The sequence below is a fragment of the Strix uralensis genome, chromosome 4 (genome assembly GCF_047716275.1).
Source record: "Strix uralensis isolate ZFMK-TIS-50842 chromosome 4, bStrUra1, whole genome shotgun sequence".
In the NCBI taxonomy this organism is placed as follows: domain Eukaryota; kingdom Metazoa; phylum Chordata; class Aves; order Strigiformes; family Strigidae; genus Strix; species Strix uralensis.
Window position 1 is genome coordinate 95159188 of NC_133975.1, and position 26998 is coordinate 95186185.

The following is a 26998-nucleotide window of genomic DNA, read 5'->3' on the forward strand; positions in this document are numbered from 1 at the left end:
AATAATAATATGTAAGAGATGAAAATACCTGTAAAGTTTCCACAAACATGCACTGCATACTGGCATATATAACAATTCTACTTGGTAAATTTTTATACAGTGGCAAGCTACATGAACAGCTACATGAACAGAAAATCAACAACCCACTGTTCATGAAGTTGTTTTGCAAAAATATAGTATCTTACAAGCAAAAACAAGATTATTTTTATACTGCAGCACTATCATCTCTTTTACATACATACACACAGAGAGGAAGAAAAAGCTTCAGAAGTAACACTGTTTTATTACAACTGCAAACAGAGAGTACTGCGTGCTTTCATTTGGGCATCTGTGAATTTTAAAGATCCATGAAAATAATACATGCGAACAAGTTACTATTTCAAGAGAAGTCTACATCTCCTTTTCAGTACAACATACTGCAATCTAATAACTGCAGCCTACCCAGGGAAGCAAAAGTAATCTAGTTTTATCCAAGAAATCAAACCATTTCAGTTACAAAAACACTTGCATGTCTCTTGTTAAAAACAAGAGCAATACAGTAAATAGTGCTAAAAAACACACGGGAAAATCTTAAATTCCTCAAATTAGCAAACTGTTCCACTGCTCAGTATTTGGTTTAAATCTGCATGGCACGGAAACTCTTACCTGGACCTATCAAAAACTCACTTTCAGCAGCACGAAGTCTCAGTCCAGTCAATACTGCCTGTCATACCAGCACAACACTCAAACTGCTAGAACTCAATTTCTTTATTTTTTGCATTTAGACTACAACTTAAGAGATAGCCTCAAGAACTGGTATAGTGTTGTTTCCAGCCCAAAGTTAGCCCAACAGAGTACTGTAAATCAGGATTAAGCTGAGAGGGTACATCTGCACAGAGAAATAAAGTGAAGCTCTGTTCAGTCTGTACCTTTTTACCACAATGTTTAATCATGTCTGGCTTTGCTGGAGTTTTATACTATCGAGAATATCCAAATATAATTTAAAAAAATAGAAACTAGCATGAAATCAGAACACAACCAATAGGTTCCATGGCAAAAATCTCATCTGAAGGAATGTATTAACACTAATGAATAATTTTATTGTTCTCCAGCATCTGGGGTGTATTATGTACAGCATTCATTTTTGTCTTAACCATTATAAGTGGCCAGTGGGAGGAGAAATGTTTCCTCACTAAGGTCATCTGCAAAACTTTCTGCAAACAGTAGAATGCACAGTCCAGTCATTTCAGTTTGAAATTGTCCTTGTTGCAGAGCCCTAAGCAATCATTTAAAACAAACCAATTCTAACTCCAAACTAGAACAATTCCAGGAGTAGTTAGTATTTGTACATAATTTGCAGAGAGATTCTGCTCCTCTTTTAAACCAGCACTGCATGTGGATCCTTAAATTATCTAATTTACGTCAAGTGTAAAACTGAGTCAAGAATTTCTGAGAGTTTAAGATACCACAGTAAACTTGATTGTGCATGTGTGTACTGTTGGTAAAATACTGTGCACACAAAAGGCTAATAAGTACATGAATACTGCTTATGCAGAGTGCTGGGTTTGGATCCACAACAGATCTGTATTCCCGCAGCTGTTAGGAGCCCCAAAAGGTTTAGGAGCCCGTTGATTCAACTATATATAAACAAACCAAATCAACACAGATCAAGAACTCTACCTTCAAACAACACTGAATATAAAGTCAGAGACAACAGGTGAATATCAGTACATACATGAGGAAGTGCAAGATTAAATTAAAAAAAGATAAAATATTAGAGCGTTAGGCAGTGTTCTCAGCAAATTTGCAATAAAATCCTTCATAAGCTTCAGACCAAAAGTGAGTTTTGAAAAGCAAGACAGTGGAAGCAACAGCATTGAAGACATACAAAGGAATGTCCATCAAAGCATCAGACAAAGCACTGGCAAAACAGGACTATGCTAATGTTTATGTAAAGGCTTCAGAATACATTGCCATGTTTCGATCCATTTAGCTGAACTGTACTGTTACCAAACAGAACGGTGTTTTCTTCCATGTTGCTCAGGGTCTACTGCTCCCAAAGCCTCCTGGTAACAACAGGACCAAAGGACAGGTGCAATCAGCACTATGACTTGACGCAGGAACAAGTCACACCTCTCTTCCAGCACTTTGCTTTCCAAAACCAGCACTGCTCCCAGCAGAAATGGGAAACCCCTCGTAAGAGAATTCTTATTACGTTAGAGCAACTAAAGTCTCACCACACCACACCTCTATACAATAATCATCATTTATAAAGAGAAAAACCCGTCGGGCATCAGAGGATATTAGGAGACTTCCAGACACTGTAACAATCATCCTCACCTCAACAATCGTTTCTTAGAAGCACCCACATACACTTACTTCTAAACTCCTGTACTGCTTGGAAATTCATCCAATCTACGAAAGTCTCCCTCTCCTTTAACAATAAAGTATGTATCCAAGATATTTTTCCAAAAGAATGCCTTGAGTTACATGGGACAGTAACGTAGCTTGAAGGCTTAATTTTCAGCAGCACAAGCTAGGAACAAAATTGGGAACCAAAACAAAGTTTTCTGAGAACATTCTCGGAATTGCTTTTAAAAGCCCTAATTTGATAGCCCATAGACACGTACTAACAGTTAATCTGACTTCAGTAGTTTCTGACATAAGCTTCTAAGAATAACCATGTCCAGCTCCTATCGTGTCCTTCCACTACATGCTGAGTCTTCGCTTAATCTGTAGTGAAGACGCTTGGCTCAAAGTTGACTTTTATACACACTGTAGAACAAGCATAACTTTACACTGTGATTTTGAATTAGAATATCGCATTCACAACTTCCTCAAAAATCTTTTAAAGTTACTACATCGCCCCTAACAGCACTGCCGTACTTGCAAGGGGACAGCATGAACTCCTGCTGGTAGATCTCTCCGTCTAGTTTCTCCCAGAGCAACCAACGAACAGTTTGGCGAAGCTGTCTTACCTCGGAAAAATTAACTGCCAAGGGGATAATTCCTGCCACATAGCAGGCGACCAGCATGGCCAGAGACAGCAGGCAGATAGAGTGGAAGTCATCCATTTCGCTGCTTTCTGTCCAGTCCCTTAAAGTGAAATTCAACAGCAACTTTTCCACCTCGCCCCGCACGCCTTAACCCGTGCAGACACCGAGCTCCCAGGAAAGGCTTTCAGCCATGTCTCTCTTGCCCGGCGGCTCCGGCCGGCTCGGCCCCCAGCGGCGGCCCCTCCGGGCCCGGCGTGCGGCAGCCGCTATCCCGCTGGGGCCGCCCGACACCGCCGCAGGGGCGGGCAGGGAGCCCCGGCGCACCCGGGGAGGGACAGGCAGGGAGACACCTGCACGGCTGGCGGGAGGGGGCGGCGCGGCCCCGGGGCAGGCAGGCCCGACCCTCACCTGAGGCGGGGGGAACCTCCCCCGGTACCCCACTGCCCCCAGCGGGAGGCGAGGGGGAAACAGCGGGCGCCGAGGCGGCCTGAGGGCCTGCACGGGCCGCGTCCGCGGAAGGAAGGCGCGGGGAACCCCTAAGCACCTGTGCGCACCCCCCTTTGCCCACCCGCCCCCGCCGCCGCCTCGGAGGCCAAGTGGCACCTCCGCGACCCAGCGCTTCCCCTTCCGGTGCACCGCACCGCACCCCGCCCTCCGCCCGTTGTCGCCCACGCGCTTCCCGACTTCAAGATGGCGGGCGAGGCCGCGGCCGCCCAGCGCCCCGCGGCGGGAAGGAGCGGCTCCCTCATCAAAGATGGCCGCGCGGCCGCTCAGAGCCTTCCGCGCGCACCCCGCCCCCTCCAGCCTGGCGCCGTCGGCCGCTCCCGGCATCCTCAGCGCCCCGCCGTGTGGCGCGCGCCCGCCCGCCGGCCTGGGCTGGCGTGCGCGTGCGCGGGGGGCGCTCTGGCGCCGCGAGCTCTATGGTCGGCCGTTAGCGCGGCGTTTCCGGCGGGCGCGGGGGGTTGTGGGGGAATCGTCGCGCGCCTCTTCTCCACGGCGGTGCTGAGGAGCGGGAGCCGTGATGGTGAGCGGGGCGGGCGGCGGGCCCGGCTGGCGGGTCCCCTCCACCCTGCGCGGGCCGCCTACGCTGCCTTCCTCTCCCCCTCTGGGGCAAGGGGCGGTCGCCGGCGCCGCGGGCGGGAAGGCGCGGCGGGTAGCGGGGGAAGGCCGCGGCCACCGCTCCGGGCGGGGAGGCGGCAGCACGTGCTGGCGGGGCAGCGGCCTCGCGAAAGGCCGCCCCGCCGGAGCCTCCCCGGCACAAAGGCCGGTTGCTTTCGGGGAGGCAGGTGTGGGGAGGCTTCCGGCCCTGTCGTGGAGCGGGCCTGCCCGGGCGCCTATGGAAGAGCTGCTCTTCCTTGCGAGCGCTGGCTTCGCGGATCCGTCGAGTGTGCCGACCGTAAACGGCTGATGCGAGTTAATCGAAGCTGTTTCTACCTATGCTGCTTTCCCTGCTCCTCCCCAGGGCTTGGAGGAGAGAAGGGCGGCAGCTTGCGCTGGTGGGCTGTTCCAACGGCACGCTAGAGGACAAAGGCCTACCAGTCACAGTAGTTTGTTGCGTTCATCTAATAAATTTGAATATGCTGAAGCAAGCTATTGTCCTGCGGTGGAAGGACGACTGCTTCTGTGTTTGCAGCAAAGTTCTACATTTGTCTGGCACTTGCTCAAAACCAGTTAGCTTCTGCGAGGATGAGCAGCTATAAGCCCTGTCCCTGTTCTCCAAAATTAAAGGTGACACTTAAACCACTTTTTCTGCCAAGCAGAAGTAACTGAAGGGTATTTAGGTGTGTGCAGTATACTACTCGTATTTGCATCACCACACATTTTATTCTTACAATACTTGTTTATCTTTTTTTTTTTTTTCCACTTTGTTGTTGAATAGACAACAATTGGTGGAAGCTTCTTTGGGCAGATACAGCCTGGCTCCTAAGTCCTGCTGGTTTGGCTGTCAGCATTCCCTTAACCATTTTTACGGGGTTGTGTCTTCAGTAAGTGGAGTGCTTTTGGTGGTATCTCTTTCAGTGTCCTGCTTAACAGCAGGCAGTGCAACTGTGCTTTTAAAGAAAATGCAAGAAAACCCAACGTGCGCATCAGAATAATGAGTCCATATTGGGGTCTTCCAGATGACCTGGTCCTAATGCATGAAGGTTTATGGGTCTTCACTTGTGTTGGTTTTCTTTTTCCTAACAGCAAGATTTATACCTATAGAAAAGCATAATAGTTATTAATCACACTGATTTTTGCCCTGTTGCCAAGGTACATATTCAGCGGGGCAGGTAATAGTTGGAGGAAACTTCTCTCCGGGTTCTGAACTTGTCAATTTTTTGTACTTGCATGGTAGGAGAGGAGGAGCAATTTTATTTCTTTTTTTCCTTTAAGGTAAAGTAATGGGAAGAATCCCAAAGAAGTCTTTGGAATGTCGTATGTTAGTTCTACAATATGGATGGTCCCAGTGTCAGATCAGTATCTGATATGGATATTGTAAAGTATCTGAAGTGATAAATGGTTTAAAGTCAGAAGCCCAAAGAATTTCTACTGTAAAGTTGTGAAAGAACTGTCTTACATGTCTGGCTCACTGATTTTTTTTTTTTTTCTATAAACTGATTATTGGGATAATTTCAGAATATATACATTCATTTAACATGCAAAGAATGGGAGGAATAGCCAGAAAGCCTAAAATGATTCCCCAGCAAGATACTGAGAAAGCAAATACAGAATTCACTCAATTATGATACAGTTCTGTAACTCCTGGTCTGTTCAGTTTTATCTATGCTCTCTTAGGTTTTGTCAAACACATCTTTTTTTTAATACTGAATTTAGTTGAAAGAGATAAATACACATGTGTAATCAGACACCACAAATATAGTTTGCAAGACGTTCTGGTGCTGAAATAACACAGCCTTTTTTAGAACATGCTGACTGAACTGGCAGATGCGTGTCGTCCATTGTTGTTATTAAGAGATCCTTAGTCGAATGCTCCCAGGAAGTCAGAATTGCAAGTCCTGGAACCAAGCCTTGTCATCAGTGACCAGCAAATAAAAATGGTAGTGCTGGAAAAAGTATTTTATAGTAAAGTTTGGCAGTCGTTCAGACTCCCTGGTAAGACACGCCTGTGTGAGTACAATGCACTTAGGAATAGCCAGATACCACCACCCCCCTTGGGGAATTCCTTTCAAATCTAGCATCCTCTGCCATACACAAAAGTGGACTTAAATGGTCTAGTCTCCTTTGTATGATTTTGGTACAGTGTGTGGCACTGAATTCCCTTCTTTTTCCATTTCTGATTGGGAAAAGCCTTGCTGCTTCCGTTTCTCTGTGTAACTTTTTCCTGGGCTTCTCTGAATCTCCTACCATGTTATTGGAGACAGAATTTAAGAACCGAAAACTGTATTCCAGGCATGGGAACACTATCAGTTATGGTATAAAAAATTGTCCTGTTTTCTTACATGTTCCTTATATATCCTAATATTTGCCATTTTTCTTTTCTGTCACTGCATTTGATGAACCCTAAACTGGTATCTTCACTCATATGTCCAAAGCGTGGGTCAGGATTTTTCTATCAGCAGCGGGTTAATTTAAACCCAATAATACGCTTTGGTATTTGTTTCCAGTGTGTCTTACTCTGTAGTTGCCTTCATGAATATTATGTGTTATGTGCTCACCTCATATATTACCATTGAAAGTGTTGGATCCAATTAGCAGCACTAGAAATGGTGTTTTGTAGCATGCTTGCAAACTTCCTGTGCTGTGTAACCTGTTAATTAGATCACAGATTGTGTAGACTTCAAAAATCTTGCTTGTTTGCTCAAATTACTTGCTGTAGCCAAGTGAAAAATATTGCAGAAATAATGCAAGCCACACACCGTACAATCATCTAAGTCCCCCCTGCAGAAGAACAAGCTTACAGGCTCTGACATTTGGAACAGTTATCTCTGTCATAATTAGTGTTTCAGTAGACTCACTGAAGTATGAAAAATCAGTGCATCTGTTTTGCAGGAAATAATCTTGAATACTAAGTGTGGATTTGTTGTATAATTTGTGTTCCCTTGAAGTTGAGTAAATCAAAATATCTATTTCTGTTAAAAATCTTTACCGTGAGACTGACAATGAAGTTAAATTGGACTCCCTCCTTGCTCTTTAACTGGGGTATTTAAAAATCTTACCAACAGCTTTCACTTAGAATAAAATAAGTAAGTGCACTAATAGCATAGCTCTCATATTGCTTTGCTTTTGTCTTTAAATAGAAACTATTTCTATGGTATTTTTTTTCAACACGGTAGCTGGTTTACTGGTGACTTTACACATTTTAAAGTTGCATAAGGATTGATAGGACTGATTGGAAATAAAAAAATATTAACACAGCTTATATGAACAATAAATACTATTTGGAAAATGTGTCCTCGATTGCTAGTTCATTGTTTTAATATTACGCTTCTTTTTAGTGCTTCATTCAGATAAATAACTTAATTCAAACAAAATATTCAGATTTTGCAAGTAACCTGTTTTCTTGGTGTTTATTTTGTTTTTCAGTCTCACACAATTTTACTTGTCCAGCCGACCAAGAGGCCAGAAGGCAGAACATATGCTGATTATGAATCGGTGAATGAGTGCATGGAAGGTGGGTGCAGACATGGCAGTCAAAAACTGTTACTAAAACACCATTTTTGACATATTCCCAAACTTACCCAGTAAGAAATAAAGTTGCTGTTCATGTTTTGCCAAGGTAATTCACAAAAAAATGCAAAAATTTCATGCTTTCAGTTTACTAATGTTTTAGCAAACTAAAAAATAGTTATTTTTGTTTCTAAAACTTCTTTTTATATTAAATGTCTCTTTTTGATTTAACTAGATTGAACAACATTCAATTCGTGAGAGTAGGCAATATTGCCTAACTCTCACTAATTTTTGTGCAAGCCATGTAAAGGAAAGATTGCTAGTGGAAATAATACATAAAAGTATGTGTGCAACTGATACTTAATTTGCAGCCTTGTGGCATGTGTGCCAGAGAAAAAATGCTGTGTGACTTTAAGAGGCACATAGTGAGCTTGGAAAGAAGATTGAAATACCACAGCTGTATGATTTAAATGTGGAAGCTCACTTAACATTAAAAATTCTAATTTCAGGAAGTTTTGCAAGGCAAACAAAAGCATAATAAAGACCATGTAAAGCCTCTGTGCTGACTTTAATAATATATTCTTCTGAAATGTAGCTGAATTATTTATGGGCTAGCTTAATAAAACTGATTTAAATTCATATGCAGGCTTGTGCTGTTAACTCTTACCTCAGTAGCCCTGTTCGACTCTCATCAAGAATGATCTTTCTTACTAGATTCGAGTAGGTTTATTTGACATTAGTGCTCTTTCTCAGGTGTTTGTAGAGTAGGAATATATGTTGCAATTGCTCTTTTAAAATTATTCAGAGGAATTTCACGTTTCCGTTGGAGTTTACTGCATGGAAAGTTACATCTTTGACAGAACTAACACTTTTTCCTCTAGATGATGATAATGCTTCCTTTCATGCATCTTACCTGATTTTATAGTATTATGTTTCAGTGCAAATAGCTAGAACAAAAGCATTTCAACTCTGCAAAATCTGAGTGAGAAGTTTAAGTCTCTGTTTTCATGGTAGTCATCTCTAAACTTTGCTGATATCTATGGTTCAATAGCCAAAGAAGTTTCAGCAAATACAGTTGTTTTTTTAATATTGTGTTGTTAATCTTGTTTCTCTGTAGGAGTCTGTAAAATGTATGAAGAGCATCTGAAGAGAATGAATCCCAACAGTCCCTCCATTACCTATGATATCAGCCAATTGTTTGACTTCATCGATGACTTGGCAGACCTCAGCTGTCTTGTGTAAGTTCAGTTGTACAAGTCCATTTCAGTGACTTAGAGAAGTGAGAAGTCTTCTGTCTAAACTCTTACACGTTTTATGTGAAATCTGGTAAGGTTCTGGGTGGTTTTTGCAATAACTGTTTGTAAGGCAGCAGTATTGCAGCTGGCATGCCATGTTGCCCAGTCCAATTAACTGCATTGAAATAAAGCATCTCTAAAGAAGGCTTAGAAACTGACAGTTCCACTAGGAATTTAGTCACCTTGAAGCTCCCAGCATTTCAAATACTAAAGTCCAGTAGTTTAATACAGCTGTGTATTTTATTAATGCTAAAATCTGTTTAAGCTGGGGCTGTATCTGCCTTTGGGCAGTTGGTCCAATTCTTAAGGAGGCAGAACAATTACAGAATTTTATTCCGCTGAGGCCTGTGCTAGTGGTGTGGTAGAGGTCTACAGAAGTGCATTGCAGCCAAGTGTTTATTTTGATCAAGGTACAGCAACATGGAAGTTTCTGTAAATCCTGATGAAGTGATTGAGGAACAGATCAATCCTCCAGAGAGCCTTAGCTAATTGTTTTAAGTGTTCTTGTGAATACATTATCTCCAGTTCTCATCTGCGTGTTAAAGTTGTGGACATGCACAGGTGGTCTGGTGTACTTCCATTCTGACTGCACTGTGAAATTGAATGTTAAATTTGACTATTCAGAACATCACATTGTAATTAAATCACTCAGTCCAGATCATGAGTGCTTTATATACCATAAATTTCAGGTAGTGGTTTGGTGTGACAGTGGTATCAACTTTGCAGAAATTCTGTAGGACATAGAAATGTCATATTCAAATAACAAAAGACATAGTATTTGGCTTTTGAATCTCAAAATTCCAGATACTCTTTTTAAGGCAGTGAGTATCTGGTGTGGATGTTCCTGCAGCTGTACTGCTCTGTCTGAAATCCCAGCACAAGTACTTGTGTGGCTGCACAGTGAGCAGCCTTGGCCAGTTAATTCCAGTTTAAAATAAAAAGCTGTTTCAAAAAACCCTGAGCATCAGATTGCTTTCCTTTGCATTCTGATGTACATACAGGATCTGTGTTACTGATAGTGACTTATTACAAATGCCATTTACTAAAGTTTTCAGTAGAGTAAGTGAAACAGGATTACAGTTTCTGCAGTTGTCCCTAGACATTCTGACCCGTTTGCTCTTCAGGTGTTACAGTGCTGGGCTGATGCAGTTTGAAAGACACGCTTTGTTTTAGTTTGTCTAACAGACTGAAGCTAGCTACTTGCTTTAGGAAGTAGCAACTGTTTGCTAGTACGGTCTTGTGCTGTTCTTAATTAGGCTTGTACAACTCAGTGTTGTGCCAAATTCTACTTCAGCTTATAGTTTTCCACCAGATGGCACACATAGCGTACCAGACATGTCTTGTGTTCGTGGAGATTCCTAGAGTACTTACTGGTTTTGCAGTGTAGCATTATGAATGGATTGAGGTGGGGGTGGAAATCAGTAACTTTTCCAGAAACTAACATTTCTTATGCTGCACTGCAACTACTACTGTATCATCAATATGTACTGAAACTCTTTCTGTGGCCTTGAACCAGTCTTGTTGGGTTTTAAACAACAAGGCTTTCTTAGAAACAGTATGCTTAGGGTTTTTTCCTTAGATAAGAACTGATCTGGATTGAGTTAACTCTGGATTTTTACTTACTTTCTTACCAATGACCATCTCACCCTTCTTACCTGATCAGAAATATGTGTACTAAGATTTAAAAACTGACTGGGACTTCTTAGTTCTTGAAGCATTTGCTGAAAGTACCATCTTCATCAAAAAAACACTCAACTTCAATGACTAATGGGGAAAGGAGAGCATGAATCTACACAGATAACTTCACACAATTTACTTGCATTTTTCAGTTTAATTCTGCTTCAATTCAACAGTGTCTTGAGTAACTGAGTTATCTGACCCTGGCAAGAAAACTTGCTAGTGGACTACTTTTATCAACTATCCCCAAGTAGCAAAGAAAATGAATCTGTGCGTTCTTGTTTTTAGTTTAAGTTTTCTGAAGTGTCCTTGTTTGTTAGGTGTAAGCTTGCCCTCACTGCCAACTGTCATCCATCTATGAGTCTACCTTTGCTCCTGGAAAATTGTGCTTTTATTCATTTTCTAAAAATTCCAAACAGAAGTGGAACATTTGAAAACTTACATGAACACTTGCTTGAAGTAGTGTTGAAGAAGCGCTTGGCTCATTAAGACAAATGAAACTGTTTCCTGGTGGAACTATTCTCTGTTCCGAGCTCCAGAATATTAAGGTGCTCCATTTGTTGTCTCCCATAAGTAATTATATTCATGAACTAAAATGTGAACACACTGTGATCCAGGCACTCAGTACTCCTCGGAGCATCTAGTTTTAGTTCAGGTTCTTACTGATCTGCTGGGTAACTGGTTTTTAGGGAACAGGGTAAATCTGTTTGATAAGTGGCAATTCCCATCTACTTCTGATATTACTTGTGTTCTGTACGCAACTTTCTGCCTCATACACTTGATGCTTAACTGTGAAGCTCTTCTGGTAAGCGTACTACAGGGCAGACTGGTAGTACATTAATTCTTTTTTTTTTTTTCCTCTAGTTACCGTGCTGATACTCAGACATACCAACCATACAATAAAGACTGGATAAAGGAGAAGATCTACGTCCTCCTCCGCAGGCAGGCCCAGCAAGCAAGCAAATAAGGGGGGCACCATCATTACATGGGTCAGGGGGAGGGCTTGGACAACAGGTGTGTACAGAGTGTAGTAGTGAACGTTTTGTATTATAGTCATCCTGTTGCCATCTTGTTAAACTCTTTAGCCAGGACTGAATGTATTGTTAGAGATGCAAGGATTTTGGTGGAATTGACTTTTTTCAGTGTAAATGGAGAAGAAAGTGTTAAAACATCTTCAGCGGAGTTTTAATTGTTTTTTTCCTCTGGTTAGCTAATGGTCCTACCTTATTTGAACCCCTGGGGCTGTTCACATTCTATTTCACCACATTCACTGTATGTGCCCTTCTGTGGGGTTTCCAACATTTAGTTATGTCCTTGAGGCGGTCTGAACGGGGAATAAAAAACTACCCTTTAGTTAACGAGTGCTGAATTTTGTGGTTTTTGCCAAACAACAAATTAAAATCTTTCTTGCCTGTTTGCCAAGAAACAGGGCTCAAAAGGTTATGTGGACTGAGTGAACAGCTGTTTGCTGTGTTACAGAATGGCTCAAATTCTGGCCTGCCAAGTCCTGACTGCTGTCCTTCCTGGGGATCTTTGGGAAACACAGCAACCCTCTTGCACACTAAACTTGATCTTTCTACAAGGCATTTATATTCAGATAAGCGTGTCTGCTCTGGGATAGGTGGCAGGTAAGAGCAGAGGGATAATTCTGCTGTACTGAAAAAGTTTGGATTGAAGGACACATTAGACTAAAAAATACAGCAGGTGGAAAATAAGGCTGGCTTGGTACTTTGTGCCGTTGTGTTAGTTCAGAGTTTGCCTACTGTAGGTACAGATTTGAGTCTTGGGACTGTGCAGGTATGCTCAACCAGGAGAAGTTCCAGGATTAACAGAGGAATGTAATTCTTTCCAGTGCACTTAACTTCCTAATGCACACCAATAGTTTCTGGTGGACCTCACAGCAAACAGATTGGCTTAAGAGATTCTGAGGTCAAATGGACTGCCTACAGTAAAGCTTTAATAAAAATAGCTTCGCTCAAGTGGTAAAAGAGCTGCTGAAGACTTGGAATCAAATTACTGGAGAGAAATTCTTAGAAGGATAGTGGGAGGAGGGGGTGTTGAACTTTTTTCTCAACACAAATACAAATTGGAGATTAGACCTATCAGCTCTGCAGTTCTAGTGACCAGGAATCAATTCAATCTGCTGACGTCAAAACATGCTTCCCTTATAGTGATTTTCAAAGCATAGTGGGTCAGCAGTATATTAATCCACTTAAGGTTACTTAAATCTGTAAATACTTCTGTATGGAAGTTTTATATCCAAATGCAGGTTGACACAGTAAGTAAAACTTACAAAATTCACTGTTGCCCCATGTAATAACATTCAGGTGTAATATAAACAGTGTTATTTAAACACCTTGTACAGCTTACCCTCCCATATAGCAAGTAGTAAAATAACACGTTCTTTCCTAAAATGTTTGAGGTTAACTTCTGGTAAATGTTCACAATTTTTTTGGTAAAAATTCCAATATTCTCATGGTGGATCATCCAGGGTGCTAAGTAGGATGTGATTTTGCAGTCTTTAAAATGAAGCCAAATAAACATCCCTTCTCACTTCCTATTGCATTAAAAATATTTTCCTCGTTCTGTGAGCTTGTTTTCAACTTAACAAAAACCAGCAACATGAGCTCTTTCCTTATTGCAAAAAGCACAAGGAGTATGCTGAATGTATAGTAATCGGGAACTTGGAACACAACATAGCTCTTCCTTCAAAGGTAACCTAAAGTTTGGTCTGATTAAAAAAAAATATCTTCCTCTGTCTTGGTTTTGGCTCTAGTATAACAACTGCAAACTAAGACCAGTAAACAAGTATAAAATATGAATTTCTCACATTAGAGCAGAAAATGGGAAGAAGGTACTTTAAAGCAGGTGGTAATAAACGTTTCTGCTTTATGAAAGGGACTTTGTGAAGGTAGGTTTTTTGGAAAGTGGAAGGTAAACAAGCTTTAACTTCAAGGTTAATTCACTTTTTTTTTTTTTACTTCTGTGGTCACCTCAGTAATTTGAAGTTTTCTGGGAACTGGAAAATGCAGGTAAATGTTCCTTTTATACCTCTGGAGCCAGACTCAGCCTTCTGCTGATAGAAAAATATGGTCTGTAGACCACTTTAAGAAAATGGACTTGGGCATCATCCCTCTTTTCCCCTTGTCACCCAGCTACAAGTCTTTTTTTTTTTCCTCATGAAATAAACCACTAGTTAAAACTCTCTAGTGCATCATTCTTGAGCTGCTGTTCTCCATATTCCTTTAGAGTTGCCTTTTCCTTGATTAACTATTAATGAAACAGCAGATTTGTTGCTTAACTGAGCAGCTGACTGAATACACTGGAAGGAAAAAAAAATGCTGCAGCATCTACCTGATGTGCACCTGGTTAGAAAGAAGAATTTGGAAAGCTTTCTCTAACTAACCACTGCCTTCAGAAATACAGTAAAGAGGGTTGTGAGCACTGGGAAACATACAATGTGCTAGTAGACTGGCACTCTAGTAACGTAGTCTGCTCTAGCAGGCTGGGTGAAAAATTACTCTCCAGTTTGCTTCTTGGCTCCTTTCCAGTAAAGGATGACAGCAGGGTGTTTAGGACTTGCTCTCCAGTTGTGCCTGTCCTTGGAGCTGTAAGACAGCACTTCTGCTAAGAGATAGCAAGCATTTGTCCAAGTTCAGCTACTTTAGAGGTGAGGTTCAGCAGCACATTTTGCCAGTAAAGCCATAAACAAATTGCATGATTACAAAAGGTATGTCAGAAAAGAATCTGTCATCCCATGGATGCTTTGTCGGGGGCAGATTGTCTGGTGCTTCCTGCATGAAGGATAGGTGCAAGTAGCAGTGTTGGTCATGCCTGCTGCTGTGTGGGAGTAAATTATATTGGCTGTTTCTGCAAGAGAGCAGTACAGTACTGTAAAACAGGGGTAGAGATTGGAATCCAAGTGTGGAAATACTTAATACACGTTTTTTAAAGCAAGTCCATTAAGCCAGCCTAGCCTCAGCCCGATGAGGTGTATGAGCCCTCATCCATTTGCCGGGAGTACAGAGCAACTGAGGTGCCTGCCTGACTTCTGCTTGGCTTGTGGAGCCATGAACCGTGCTGTGTCTTTTCTGATCATGGAATAGGCAAGTCCTCACACAGCCTGTGGCCTGCCTGCTACTGACTGCAAGTTGAGGCTGACCAGAATGGTACCGCTCATTTTTTGGCACGGCAATTCACTAATAGTAAGGTGAAGTTTTGTGAGATGGCTGAGCTGATCTAATGTTCACTGCTGTTGAAAGGAATAATGCTACTTCACACTACATACGAAAGAGACCCTGGGTGTTGTGGGGAAGGGGAGAACAGGACTGCCAATCAGCACCGACAAGCAGAGCAGCTGGTCATTTTTAAAAAAAAAAAAAACAACTCATCTGAGGCTTTGAGAACAAGGTCAAGCACAGTATATGAAGACGATGTGTGTGTATATATATATATAAAAAAGACTAGTTTATCTACCATTGCATGCTCCTGCCAGTCAGTAATGCACTGGGGCAGGGGGTGACCCCACTAGGATTAGAATTTGAGTTGTATTTGACACCACAATAATAACAGGCTCACTCTCGTACAGGAACCCCACTCTGCAGCCTCCCTTCAGTATGCTGAAGGGGGATTGTGAAAAGCAAAATCCAATTTGTATTCCTGCTTTGAGGGTGAAATAAGCTAGGTAGTTAAAATACTTGTCTACAGTTTCTTCCATCATCATGTTCTTATAAAATAGACTGAAATCATGACATCCATCACAAGCACAGCAGGAAAGCAGCATCTCCATCATTACATCAGTCAGTTCCTGTGCTTAACACTACTGTCAGTTACAGAGGGGAAAAAAGAGTACACAGTAGCCAAGACCACCTTGTTAACTTTGTTAGTAACTAATATATGTGCTTTAGAAAAGCCTGTTTACAGCAAGAGGAGACTCAACCACTTGTATTTTTTAAGTTGGAAGAACCACCATATTTTTCACTTGCATTAGAAGGAGTTAAGAAAGTTGCAGTTGCTGGTTGTGATCTCATTACCACTTGCCAAGCAATGTACTAGTTCATGATGCGCTGAAAACAAGGACACTTCTTAAGATGACTTACTCTCAGAGGGAAGAGGGGATTGCTCCAGCTACTTTGCTTTAGAGTACATAAACAGTTATGTACATTTGCAATTCCCACTGAGTAATGGCCTGATTGTACTGAAACTCAGCTATGTTGGAAACTCAATCCATCAAGAAAGCTAATAAACAGGAAAATCCAGGGTAGCTAGATTACAAGTACAGAGTAATTTCAAGCTCTTCTTTTTCAACTGCTATGAAACTGCTAAGTGTCTGCTAGACCCCGGAGAGCACTGAAACAAATAAATTACAAATTGTCTCTCTTACCATTGTCATGGGGGGGAAAGTATTTTGCAGGCCAGGGAGCATGATTTAGCAATTCTCCAGCAGGAGACAGGGTTTGTCTGAGGCTAGTGACTGAGTCTGAGATTCTCAGCTGCACTGAACATCTGAACCACTTGCCTTAGGTACCCACTTCCCCTTGAAGTCTGCGAATATTTTCAGTATCTGTCTCAAGATAAAATGATAAATAACTTGTACTAGCTGTACATAAACTGTAAGAGAAAATCTGTTGAAATAGAAAATTGTTTTAGAGCTCTGCCATAGTAGTCAATTCTTCCAGGTTTTTTACACTGAGCGTACAATGTTACTTAGTGTTGTCTGAATATAATGTACCATTCACTGAAACAGCAGGGCAATGAATTTACCACTGAAACTGAATGGAGATAGGGTTTGCATAGTACAAGGCAGCTCTCTATTCTGACCCATTAATAAATGCTTCATCCTTGCTGTGTCTGAAAAGGATTAAAGTTAAATAAAGACCCATCTGGATTTGTTACAGGGAAACGTCAGATCCTAGCAATTAGTTTTTTCATTACTGTAATCTGAACTATGCCTGTATGAACAGTTTATCTGGATGAGGTTTGGGCACAGCTCCAATTTATGGGTTTCATTCCTACTATTTGTGCTGAGTTTGCATATGACACACAAGTAAAACTTGCATGCTGCGTATCCCAGCTCAGTGCCATCCCCGGTGGAGGATTAGCAAGGGTTTTGTCACCCATTTTGTGCACAGCCGAGTCAATCTGCTGCTGCAAACCCCTGCAGTATCTTCATAGTCCTTCCAACTAAGACTGTTAATATGCACTGTCATCTTAGCATCAGCCGTCAGTGACATATGCGCAGCTTCTGGAAATCAGTGTAGCTGCTACAGGCCTTGTCTTTGTGCCATGTAAGTCAACAAGACCAGAGAAAAGAAAAATTGGATTGTGTACTTAGAGACTGTGTTTCTGGACTCTATCAGTGGCTAAATGAGACACCTGAATGACCCAGATCTCTAATGCACCAGTGCTTCCATCTAGTGTATTTAATTCCTGTTCAAACAGCTGCTGCATTGCTCCATTAACTATGCAGGAAACAGGCCCCTAAATTTAAATTATTACTTTCTTAATTACCATGGGGATTGGGTTTCACACACTCCCAACACAAACCTGTTGCCCTGAGAGGTTTGGGAATATCCATCCTTGGAGATGTTTAAGACCTGACTGGACACAGCACTGAGCAACCTGATTTAGTTAGACCTGCTCTGAGCAGGATTTGACTAGCTGACTTCTGGAGCTTTCTTCAAAACTAAATTATCCACCATTCTATTGGACTCACTACTGGAACACCCCATATCATGAAAAATGTAAAACCTAAGCTTTGAATCCCTACTCTGACCAATTTCATGCATTCGTTTGAACTTGGAGTTCCCCAGGCCACCTAGGACAGTGCTGCGAATGGCAGGCTATCACTTACTCGTGAGTGGGTTTGCATGACACAACAGTAGTAGTCACTAGGCTACAGAAAGTACAACTAATCCCAGGTGACAAAGACAGGGTGCAGAACAGTCAGATTTGATCTTGTTCTGATGTTCTCTTTGAACAAATGAACAGTGTCACATGGGACACAGCATAATGCCTTGTCATAGAGGTTTAGTCCTGAGAGGTCATCAGACCTGCCACCCAGATGCAACCCCCTGTGCCCCCACCATATACTCGCACACTGCCCAAGCCTTTCCAGCCATCAACAAATGAAAAAAAAAAAAAAAAAAATCTGTATAAGAGATAAAAGGCCTCAGGAATCTGTGATGTACTGATAGGGAAAGCTCAAGGACATTGCAAAATGCTAGGGGAAGGTAAAAAACAGGCTATGCATGTCAATGGAGAGAAAAGCAATCACAGCCATGCCCCTGCCTCCACTTCAACACCCCCTGCTAATCTCATTGGGAGGCAAAGGCATCCTAATGTAGTATCCAGGTGGAAGAGGAAAGTCAACACTTCTAGAAATAAACCTTGCTCCACATTTCATTTTTAGCTATGCCTACTCTCAGGTTCAGAGCAGGAAGGGGGTTGGGGGGAGGAAAAAAAAAACCCTCTCTCAGTACTTTAACTTGATCTCTGAGGGAGTTCTTAGCTTGTAGATCTATTCCACTGTAACACTAGAATATAGCAGAAACACCAAGACATAGCCCGAGTGCAGCAAGCAGAGCCAGCATTCAAGTCTTCTCTTTGAAGTGCATAAATCCAGAATTGTTTCTTTTCCATCCCCATCATCTCCAGAAGCTTAGCCAGTGCCAAACCAATGCAACTTTCCTTGCCTGGCTTGTAATGCTGTTCCAGAATACGCTTCTCAGCATATTAGCATCCTTCTAGATTCTGGGGCAAGTGAGTTTAATTTCAATTCCTATCCACTTCGTGCTAGTAGCATCTTTTTACACTCTTTCTCCAAGTACTTCTCCCCTCATGTCCCAGGAAAAGCAATCATTCCCCATCTCAGTTTTGCTAAATTAGTAACTTGTGATTGGTAGTTTCTTCTCGTACAACAAGTTGCTTTTTCTCCTGCTCATTCTAGCAGTTTTCTGCAGGTTTTCCTGTCTAAGTTTGTCTTTGATTGAACATAGTTATCATTCTAGGCACCTGCAGCTCTAAATGAAGTTTACCCATCTTCCATACTGTGGTAATGATACCTCCTTAGTCTTAACCAAGAATGAATCATTTAACACCTCCTAAAATTACATGCATTGTTTTCATGTTTACAACACACTTAATTGTTCAGTGATCACTCAGTACACCCTCTATCATCTCCAAGTAAAAGCACTCATTATTCATACAAAATGAAACAACTTCAGCTAGAAAGCTTGAGAACGAGACATGCAAGAATAACCAAGCAGTTGATCTTAATGAAGACACTCACCTGGGATATTCTGGAGAACTCAAAGCCTGTCCAAAATGATCAGAGCGAGGGCTACGTTAACTACAAAAGTGTGTTACTCTGTTTCTTGGTAGAAAAGCACCCAAATCAGATCAGCCATAGCTCCAGGAAGTATTTCCCTCCTGAAAATCCCAAGGAAAAATAGGCACCTCCCTCCATCTTATAATTAATGGACTAATCATCTTGTTAGCATATTGCATAACCTAAGCAGCTGTCTGCTCAGCACACTGGCTTCTGTCTGTCTTACTCCTCAGACCCCATTCTCCCCAGGTACTGGAAGTCTGGGCATCTCACTTTGAGCCCCGTGTTCCTCCTGGGGGGGAACAGCAGCCAGCAGAATTTTTATCAACCCCCTCCTGCCCCGCCAAGACATCTCAAATAAAACTTTTTAAGCTCCATAAATCTGACTTCTCCGTTTAAACTGTTTCTGTAGAAAATTCATTACTACCTCCAGGCATGCTGTCATTAGAAGTTAGACATCACTTAAATCTAGTTGCAGGGAGAATGGAGGTCTAGCCTCAAAGGTGTTTGACACATAATTCAGATTGAAAGAACTACCTGTGTGACTTGCCTAGGCTCTCTTTTGGCTCCTGGAGTAACATAAGAGTAAAATGCAGATCCTAACTCAGCACCAGCTGAGCAGCTCAATGCTGAATACTTTAATCCAATTCCCCCTTTCCCTCCTCACACACACATTGACCTAACTGATACCTCTTGTGCTACCTTCCGTCAAAAACTGACACCCACCCTAACTAGTAATAAGTAGCGCTAATTAGTTAATGCAGAAGATCCCCTGAGAATTGAAACACACCCCTTTTCCTATTTACTTAGGTAAGGCCCATAAAGAGAAATCCATCAATGGTTGTTAAATGCAAGGATGCTATCCATCCCTGGCTCAGGATGCCAATGCATTGGCCCTAAAACTGTTATAGCACCATGCAATTGCCCTGTTCTTACATTTTCCCCTACACACTTGGTGTGAGTCACCAACAGAAACAGGCTAATGGACTAGGTGGCACTCTGATCAGATACACGTAAGCACTCTATGTTGGGTTTTTATGTTGGATTTTTTTTACTTGACTAATGTCTTCCACACATTTTGCAGGGAAAAGTGTTTATGCAGACCTCAGGCAGATAAGGAGTTGAATTAGGTAGTGTCTTTCTCCATATATTTACCTCCTTGTTCCCACAAGTTTGGTGTTCTGGCCATGGTGTCATGAGAATGAGAGAAATGGAGCTGATGTAACTCTAGCTGATATGGTTACTGTTTAGGAACTGTTTACCCATGGGCTTCATGAAGACCCAGAAAATACTTGCCCAGAATGGAAGCAGTACTACAAATTAGTCGAAATATCTGCTTCAGGGCACTGAGTAGTTTTCAAAGTGACTCTTAACATGGCAGATAACTTTTTTGGTAAACTTAAATGCAATTAATAATACTGATTTAGCCACATCCATGCTTCTTTGAAGTTTAATGCTTCAGCAGTCTTGCAATTACTTCTCCAGATGAGTTCTGGGGGCCTTGGCAATTGCTTGCTGCTGCTATTTTGATCCTATGCCCTAGGAGTACAAACTCAGTTATAGAAACTCCATCTGAGTCCATTTAGTGGACTACATGAATCAGAGCCCTGCAATAAAACCCAATTAGAAATGAGAGCACAGAGAATATTGATCCCCTTAAAACCTTTTACAGCTTTCAGGATCTGCTTGGTCACTCATCGCTACAGCAGGCACCAAACCTTTCCTGCCAGTTCCCTTTCATTATCTTGCTGGAATTAGGGTCAGATTAAGATGTGATTGAACAGATCAGCTGGTGGGGGCCCTGGGGTATGAGGGAGAGCCCCCACATAACCCTTCTCACACATGCTCACAGTCCTCTGGGTCAGGTTTTATTACTATCTAATTCAGAGAAAATTTCTACAGCAGTGCTTGCTTTTCCTCTGAGCAACACCAAAAAAACCCTTTGAGATTGTGTAATCTGCTTTATTAATGGACATGTTGTCTGGAGGCTCTGAGTTCACAGAGGTCACAGATGATAGCATTACCATGCACATCACACCCATACAAGGGTCCTACGAACTCCACTAACTCAAGACCTTCAGCCTTGTTCGCAGTATCTTATAGGATAAAGAACCCCTGTGGTAACGAAGCACACATTATTCAAATGAGACATTTGAATAAGAACTGTGAGAAGTGTGCATGAAGAGGGATGTATGGCATCCTCGCCAAAATATAGGGCTCAAAGCCAGATGATTTCAGACTCTTTTCCAGGCTGTACCCCAGATGATGTATGATGTCCAGAAGCCCAGATCTGAAGGGTGTAGGTAGGATTTGAATCATTTTTCAAAGCTGGATTCACCTCAGACATATACATCTCGGTCTTCACACTTCAGGATCTGCTCCAACACCTACCCAGAAGCACTTTAGTCTCAGCTGTGTTCAGACTCTGCGAGAATGGGAACTCTGTTTTAAGCAAGGTATTCCTCCATTTCTCTTAATTTGGTAAGCCTTCTCAGAGCACAGCCATTATGAATAAATGCAAACATAAAAAAAAAACCCCAAAACAGTCACTGCTTTCTCTATTTCACCAAGATGTATAGGCTTGTCTGGAGCTGGCAGAAGGGATTAGAGGGCAAAACACTGAGCATCTTATGGTGAAGCTCTTCTGAAATCCTTGGTATGGAATATCTGAGGATGACCTGCACCAGAGGGAAAGTAATTACAGTTTTCTAGCAGCAGCTGGGGTATTTGCATGGCAGGAAGGTTCTGCATTTCAGGCAGTGCTCCAAAGGCTGCTTATGAACTCAAAATTAAATGGTTACACAATAAATATGCAAAGTAATTCCTGAAGCAATCTCAGACTCCAGACCTTGCTCCAGAGGCAGAAAGCTCTTGAACCACTAGGCTAGAATCATACATCCTTTGTCCAAGTTGAGCTTTATTAGTATGTGAGGCGTAAAGTAGAGCAGCTTTAGCAGACAGAGCTATGAATGGGTCTACCTTGAGCAACCCCGGTATTCAGAGGGTCTGTTACTTCATTAATATATTGCATTGGTACAAGGGTAGGAGTGATTCCTGACAGCCATAGGAGGTGCAGCAAGCAGACCCTTCCTATGGGTTTCCCCTCGCAGGAGGCTCTGCTTGTCGTGGGAAAGCTGCTATATCAGCCCTGCGGCAGCCCCGTGGCCTTCATAGTTCAGCGTGTGCTACAGATGTTCCTGGGCAAAGGGACTACGGCCCTGCTGGCACCTGCTGGTCCTGCCAAGGGCTCTTGGATGCTGCAGGCAGCTGCCAGTGGCCCAGCTGTGTCTTGTTCTGACCTGGGAAAGAAGAGCTATGAAGACGGGTTAAAGCCAGCTTTTCTACCCCCCTGCCCCTCAGTGCTACACTCATCTCTGATTTGGGGACCTGGCTTAGGCTGGTGCCAGGTTGGTGTTGTTCACTGACACTATTTATTTTTAATAAAATCAAAATGAAGTTGGGAGGGGGGAAAAAGGGAAGAGTTTTACAGAAATACAGACCCCTGCTCTCACAGGACAAAGCATTTGTGCTCAAGAGGCTTCCCCAAGCTTTTCAGCATAGGATCAGCACTTGCAGACAGCTGACAAACTCCTGCCGAAAAAGTCTGGAGTAAACAGAGGTGATGTGTGACACGTTAACTATTGCTAATGAGCATCAGGTGTTTGCAGGGGAAAATGGCTCCTCGTCTTAGATATGGTAATTATTTTAAAGATCTATTTAGCATTTAGATTGCTTAGGGGGAAAAGAGCTTGGAGCAGTTGATTGCCTTGAAAAATGCTCCGGTATTAAGTGGGTCTCTTTGAACATTGCTTTCATCTACTTAGACAGAAAGCAGAGGTGACACTTCAGCTTGGGATAATTAGAGGGACTTTGACATCATTTGGTTGTCCTTGTCAACAGCATTATAACGTGTAGCCTCTAGTTAAAAAAAAAATGCACACAACATATCTCACACAATAGCATTTAAGAGAGTTAAAATACAAAAGATTAAACGCGCTGCACTGAAGCCTTGAGAGGAGCTGTGAGAGAACCATCCTTAACATTCGCACTCTGTAATTTAACCCCAAGCAGAAGATCCTTTGGTATGCTTTTAGACTTAGCTACATCTGTCGCATTTTTAATGCCCGTTTTCATCAACAGATATTTACGGCTGCAGCATCAACAGCTCTCACCGGCTGTGATTTAGACTAAACAAAACTCTTGGAGGTGAAGGCTCCCATGAAAATCCCAGATATGACAGGAGGTAAGAGCAACTGCTTGAGCGAGGAGTGAACTCTCCCATGGCAGCTGAATATCTCAGCCCACAGTCGGGCTGCACTGTGCTAGCCTGTGCCAGTAAGCCTGGTCTGGGGGATGCCTTAAAACTATTCAGGACTGGCCAATAGGACAAAGCAGCCTGCAAGCCTAATACACAAGGCTGAGCAAATCCAGCAATTTGGAATAAAGTCTCTGCTACAATTTGCTACTTTTCCTCAAAGATCTGAGAAATTACTTAGAAAAAACAACTTCTGCCTCAAAGAGGCCCCTCCATGCCTGAGTTGCGGAAACACCATTTATATGTTTCCCGCCCTGCAGCATGTTCAGCAGCAGAGGCAGTCCTGATACTATAAAGCCCACATAGTCAAGCCTTCATCTACACAGCAGCTGTCATTAAGCTGATTTTAATGGGGAGAAGTATCAGTGTGGGCAGTACTGCAGATGAACGACCTGAGATAGGTAAGGTGTTTCAAAGGGTAAGAGAGGTGATGCTGGACACCAAGGGGGGAATCTGTACAGAGCATCCCCTGAACACTGCCAGTACAGAAGGCAGAGCTACTTCAAGAATTAGCTGTATTTCTCTTTCCTTGTAGCCACTTCAAGATTTAAATGTTAGACTACCAATTTCCCTGTGTCTGTTGCTGAAGAAAGACCAAGCAGGATAACTACTCCCCACTATCCCTCAGTCTCCCCTGCCTTGGGCCAGCTCTCTGCTGCTCCTGCCACAAAGCCAGTGACTGCTGATGGGCAGCATTCTCCCAGCCACTCACATTTTTTAAAGCCAACAGTATTAAAATGCACAATCAGAAATTTAATCCAAACACGAACAATGATTTAGACTGAGTGCATTTCCCAAATCCGACAAGTGTACATCCTAATGAATAACACCCCCCACGACCCTGCAAAAGAGAAGGAAAAATGCAGCAGTGAGGAGAAAGCCCACCATCAATTTCTGCTAAGAAAAATGTTTCTCTGTTTCATCTCCTCACCCATAATGTCTGTTTTAAGATCAGAAAGGAGGAAAGCAGATGTAAGTGAAGATGATGGCAGAACACACAGAGACTAAATAGAGCAAGAACATCACCCTTGTTTTCCTGCCTGGCTGGGCAGACAAGGCAGGACGTGTAGGTGCACACCAGCTGTAGGGTAGTCGCTGCTGTAGCAGCCCACCCTGAGCTCCAGGCAGCACCAGCTGCCTTGCGACAGGGAGGGCTTGCTTTTCTCACACTGCACTGTGAGCACAGCAAACGCAGAGACTGATTGAGCAAAGGAAAAACTCCACAAAGAATTAAACAACTGGCAGGAGAACACTGATTAGGAAACACCAATAACAAAAATGGTTCCTCTTTGCCATGGAGAAAGTGCTTTTCTAAGGTGGCTGGATTGAAGTTCACTTCATGTGGCAGCCAGATGGAACCATTCTCAGTTCAGAGAAGGGAAGGGAGTACTGGGAGCTGATGTGACTGGTCTGAGGATCACAGCTGACAGCAAACACATCCTTTTTGCTCTGTCCCTTGGTAAGATGAGGCAAAACTCAGAATTAACTGTCCCCATTATGTGTTCTCCACTGAATTTCCAGCTGTAGCACTGGTGGCTCTTGTGTTTATTCTAAAAGGGAAGGAATCACTGTGATGATGCATGGAAAAGATCTTCTAGTTCAGGCCTGGCCAGCCTTGGACTGTCTGATCTTCACTGAGATCATGAGAAACAAGACTCAGGAGACATGTTTCAGAGAGAGCCAAGGAGAGAAGCAGGTGGATGCAACTGGGTCCAACATCTGGGCTGGGACATTAGTCTCAGCTCACCCCGGTGTCCCGCTTTCTGCAGCAGCCTGAGATACAGACACCTTCACACCAGGGCAGTCCTGCTGCCAGCTGTGTAATGTCTGTCCGGTGGGAGCCAGGCTTGAAAGCAGCCTTCTTCCATGTCCCACCAGCTGCCCGGAACAGGCCAAGCTGTCCCCTGAAACAGAAGGGGGACAGCTTGCAGAAGGGCTGGGGGCAGCAGGGATTAGAATCAAGAGACACATCTATGTTGTCCTCAGGGCCTGACCCACAGTCTTCTTGTCTTAGAAACTCCCCCAGCCATCACAGAAAGACTCCTGCTCCTTTCACACCCCTTTCTTCTTTACCGTGTTGCTCTACTACTGATTGAGCTGAAAGGTACTCATCAGCCATCTTCATATTTTTTCTACTCTGGAAATTATGGCCACCTTTGAGTGCCCTCATACCTATTTCAGCACTTCCCCTTCCACTGCTTTTCCTCTTGTCACAGCACTGGCAACAACACTGCTTCTCTTGAGCAAGTGCAAAATGCAAACCATCGCCCTCAAAATATACCAGCAGTGACATGACTTCTGGTTTGCCCTCATTATATGATGGGAGGACTGGGAAACAAGGCATTTTTGTGGGTAAAGAGATTCACACAAATACTGGCAACTATAAAAAGATGTCATCTCTTCAGATAAGCTGTTTTCTCTACTTTGTATGCAGCTGCCCCACTTCTTTGAAACCTTTGTGGTCACTTTCAAAATACAGCTATACTGCAGGGCCAGTTCTGGTCACACAGCTGCTGAAGGGAAGCCAATAGCAGACAGCAGCAGGTCTACAGTTAAAATGAAATAACAATCAGGAGACCCCATGGCAGCCCCACAGGATAGTGACATGACATGCCAGGGCACGAGGTGAAGACAGATCTCAAGAGCTGGGGCGAGGCCTGTTAGAGCTCACGACCACCCCAGGAGCCACCATGCTTATAGGAAGCTCAGGCTGTACAGAGAAGGCGATACTGGGATCCACCCATCAGTTGAGACTGAGACAGGGATAAGGCAAAGCAGCCCTGGGCTCTGACCACAAAATTCAGGGAGAAGAGCCCTTGGGAAAAGAAAGTTGAGACAGATCAGGAGGTGCAGAGGGACCCATGAATCTGAGCATCCCCCTAGTCACCAGCCAGCTCATCACCCAGCGTACCGCTGCTGTTGTTAGTGCCAAGCGCAGCCCCACTGCAGGCATTGGTAAGCAGTGTTGCTGTACTAGTTTCCATGGAAATCAAAACCAGATAAGCTGGTTTCCACCAAAATCACATTAGAACACAATTTTGTCCCAAGTGGATTATTTTGTTATCTTTTCTCTCATTCTTTTTTTCTTTTTTTGCACCATGCAATACAGATGAAGCTGGATTTAGTTTAATGACTCAGATTTGTAAAGCACAAGTTTCATCGATATGTCAAGCAGAAGCCACTATTTCCATTTGGATGGGATGTCCCTGACTCAAAAATAGGCAGATCTGAACACTTACCCAGTGTTGTTTCCAGCACAGAAATACTACCTGATTCTGGCCTGGTTTTAATTACCAGTCAGTCACTGGTGGGATTTAAGCAGCATTTCTCAAACAGATGCAGATCAGTTCAAAAAGAAAAAAGCTGTTCACTTCCCTCCCGTACCCAGCTTCCCATTGCCCAGCAGCACCTTTGCAACATGCTGCAGCACAGAAACATTTCAGACACAGCTCTGGACTGTATCACAGGTGTTTGCAAAACGCCTTACAGAAACAAAGCCCTAGAAATGTGGATGACAGCCTTGCGACCTTGTACCCAAGCTGGGAGAGTGGCAGAGGGGCAATGCCTCCTGCCCACATGTGGGCACAGAGTTGTCCACTGGAGAAGCAGAGCCAGAAGCCCAGCATGCTGCAGACACCCCATTTATTTTCACAGGGCAGCGCACTGCTGTTTTTTTGCTACCATAGCAGCAAAACAAACACACTGAAAACAGGTTTTGTTTCAGGTAGATCTAAACATCTAATTTCAACATTTGCAGTTCTCTGGGGCTTCTTTGCTTCTGTTTTAAAATGCTCAC

At 43.0% G+C, this 26998-nt stretch overlaps 2 protein-coding genes across 7 annotated transcripts in view; one reads left to right on the forward strand and one right to left on the reverse strand.

The window, feature by feature from the left end:
- Nucleotides 1-3566, reverse strand: part of SLC39A9 (solute carrier family 39 member 9) — a 33653-nt gene extending 30087 nt beyond the window's left edge. For 2 of the 6 annotated variants that reach the window (XR_012628881.1, XM_074868020.1), the window contains exon 1: nt 2958-3566. Coding sequence is in view for 2 of the 6 variants with exons in the window: in XM_074868020.1 (XP_074724121.1) it covers nt 2958-3053 (96 nt within the window). In the remaining 4 variants the exon portion in view is untranslated. The other 4 variants (XM_074868021.1, XM_074868024.1, XM_074868026.1 and 1 more) reach the window with 4 other exon arrangements.
- A 299-nt stretch (nt 3567-3865) lies between these two features.
- On the forward strand, nt 3866-11916 carry ERH (ERH mRNA splicing and mitosis factor). The gene is made up of 4 exons (XM_074868027.1): nt 3866-3999; nt 7503-7590; nt 8704-8824; nt 11423-11916. Exons 1-4 carry the CDS (start codon nt 3997-3999, stop codon nt 11523-11525), a joined length of 315 nt encoding a protein of 104 aa, XP_074724128.1. The 5' UTR covers nt 3866-3996; the 3' UTR covers nt 11526-11916.
- Nucleotides 11917-26998: the final 15082 nt, after the last annotated feature.

Excerpts from the sequence above, each read along its gene's own strand:
- ERH (XM_074868027.1), top strand. Across the intron at positions 7,591-8,703 it reads GGTGAATGAGTGCATGGAAG|GAGTCTGTAAAATGTATGAA; the intron begins GTGGGTGCAGAC and ends GTTTCTCTGTAG. Across the intron at positions 8,825-11,422 it reads GCAGACCTCAGCTGTCTTGT|TTACCGTGCTGATACTCAGA; the intron begins GTAAGTTCAGTT and ends TTTTTCCTCTAG.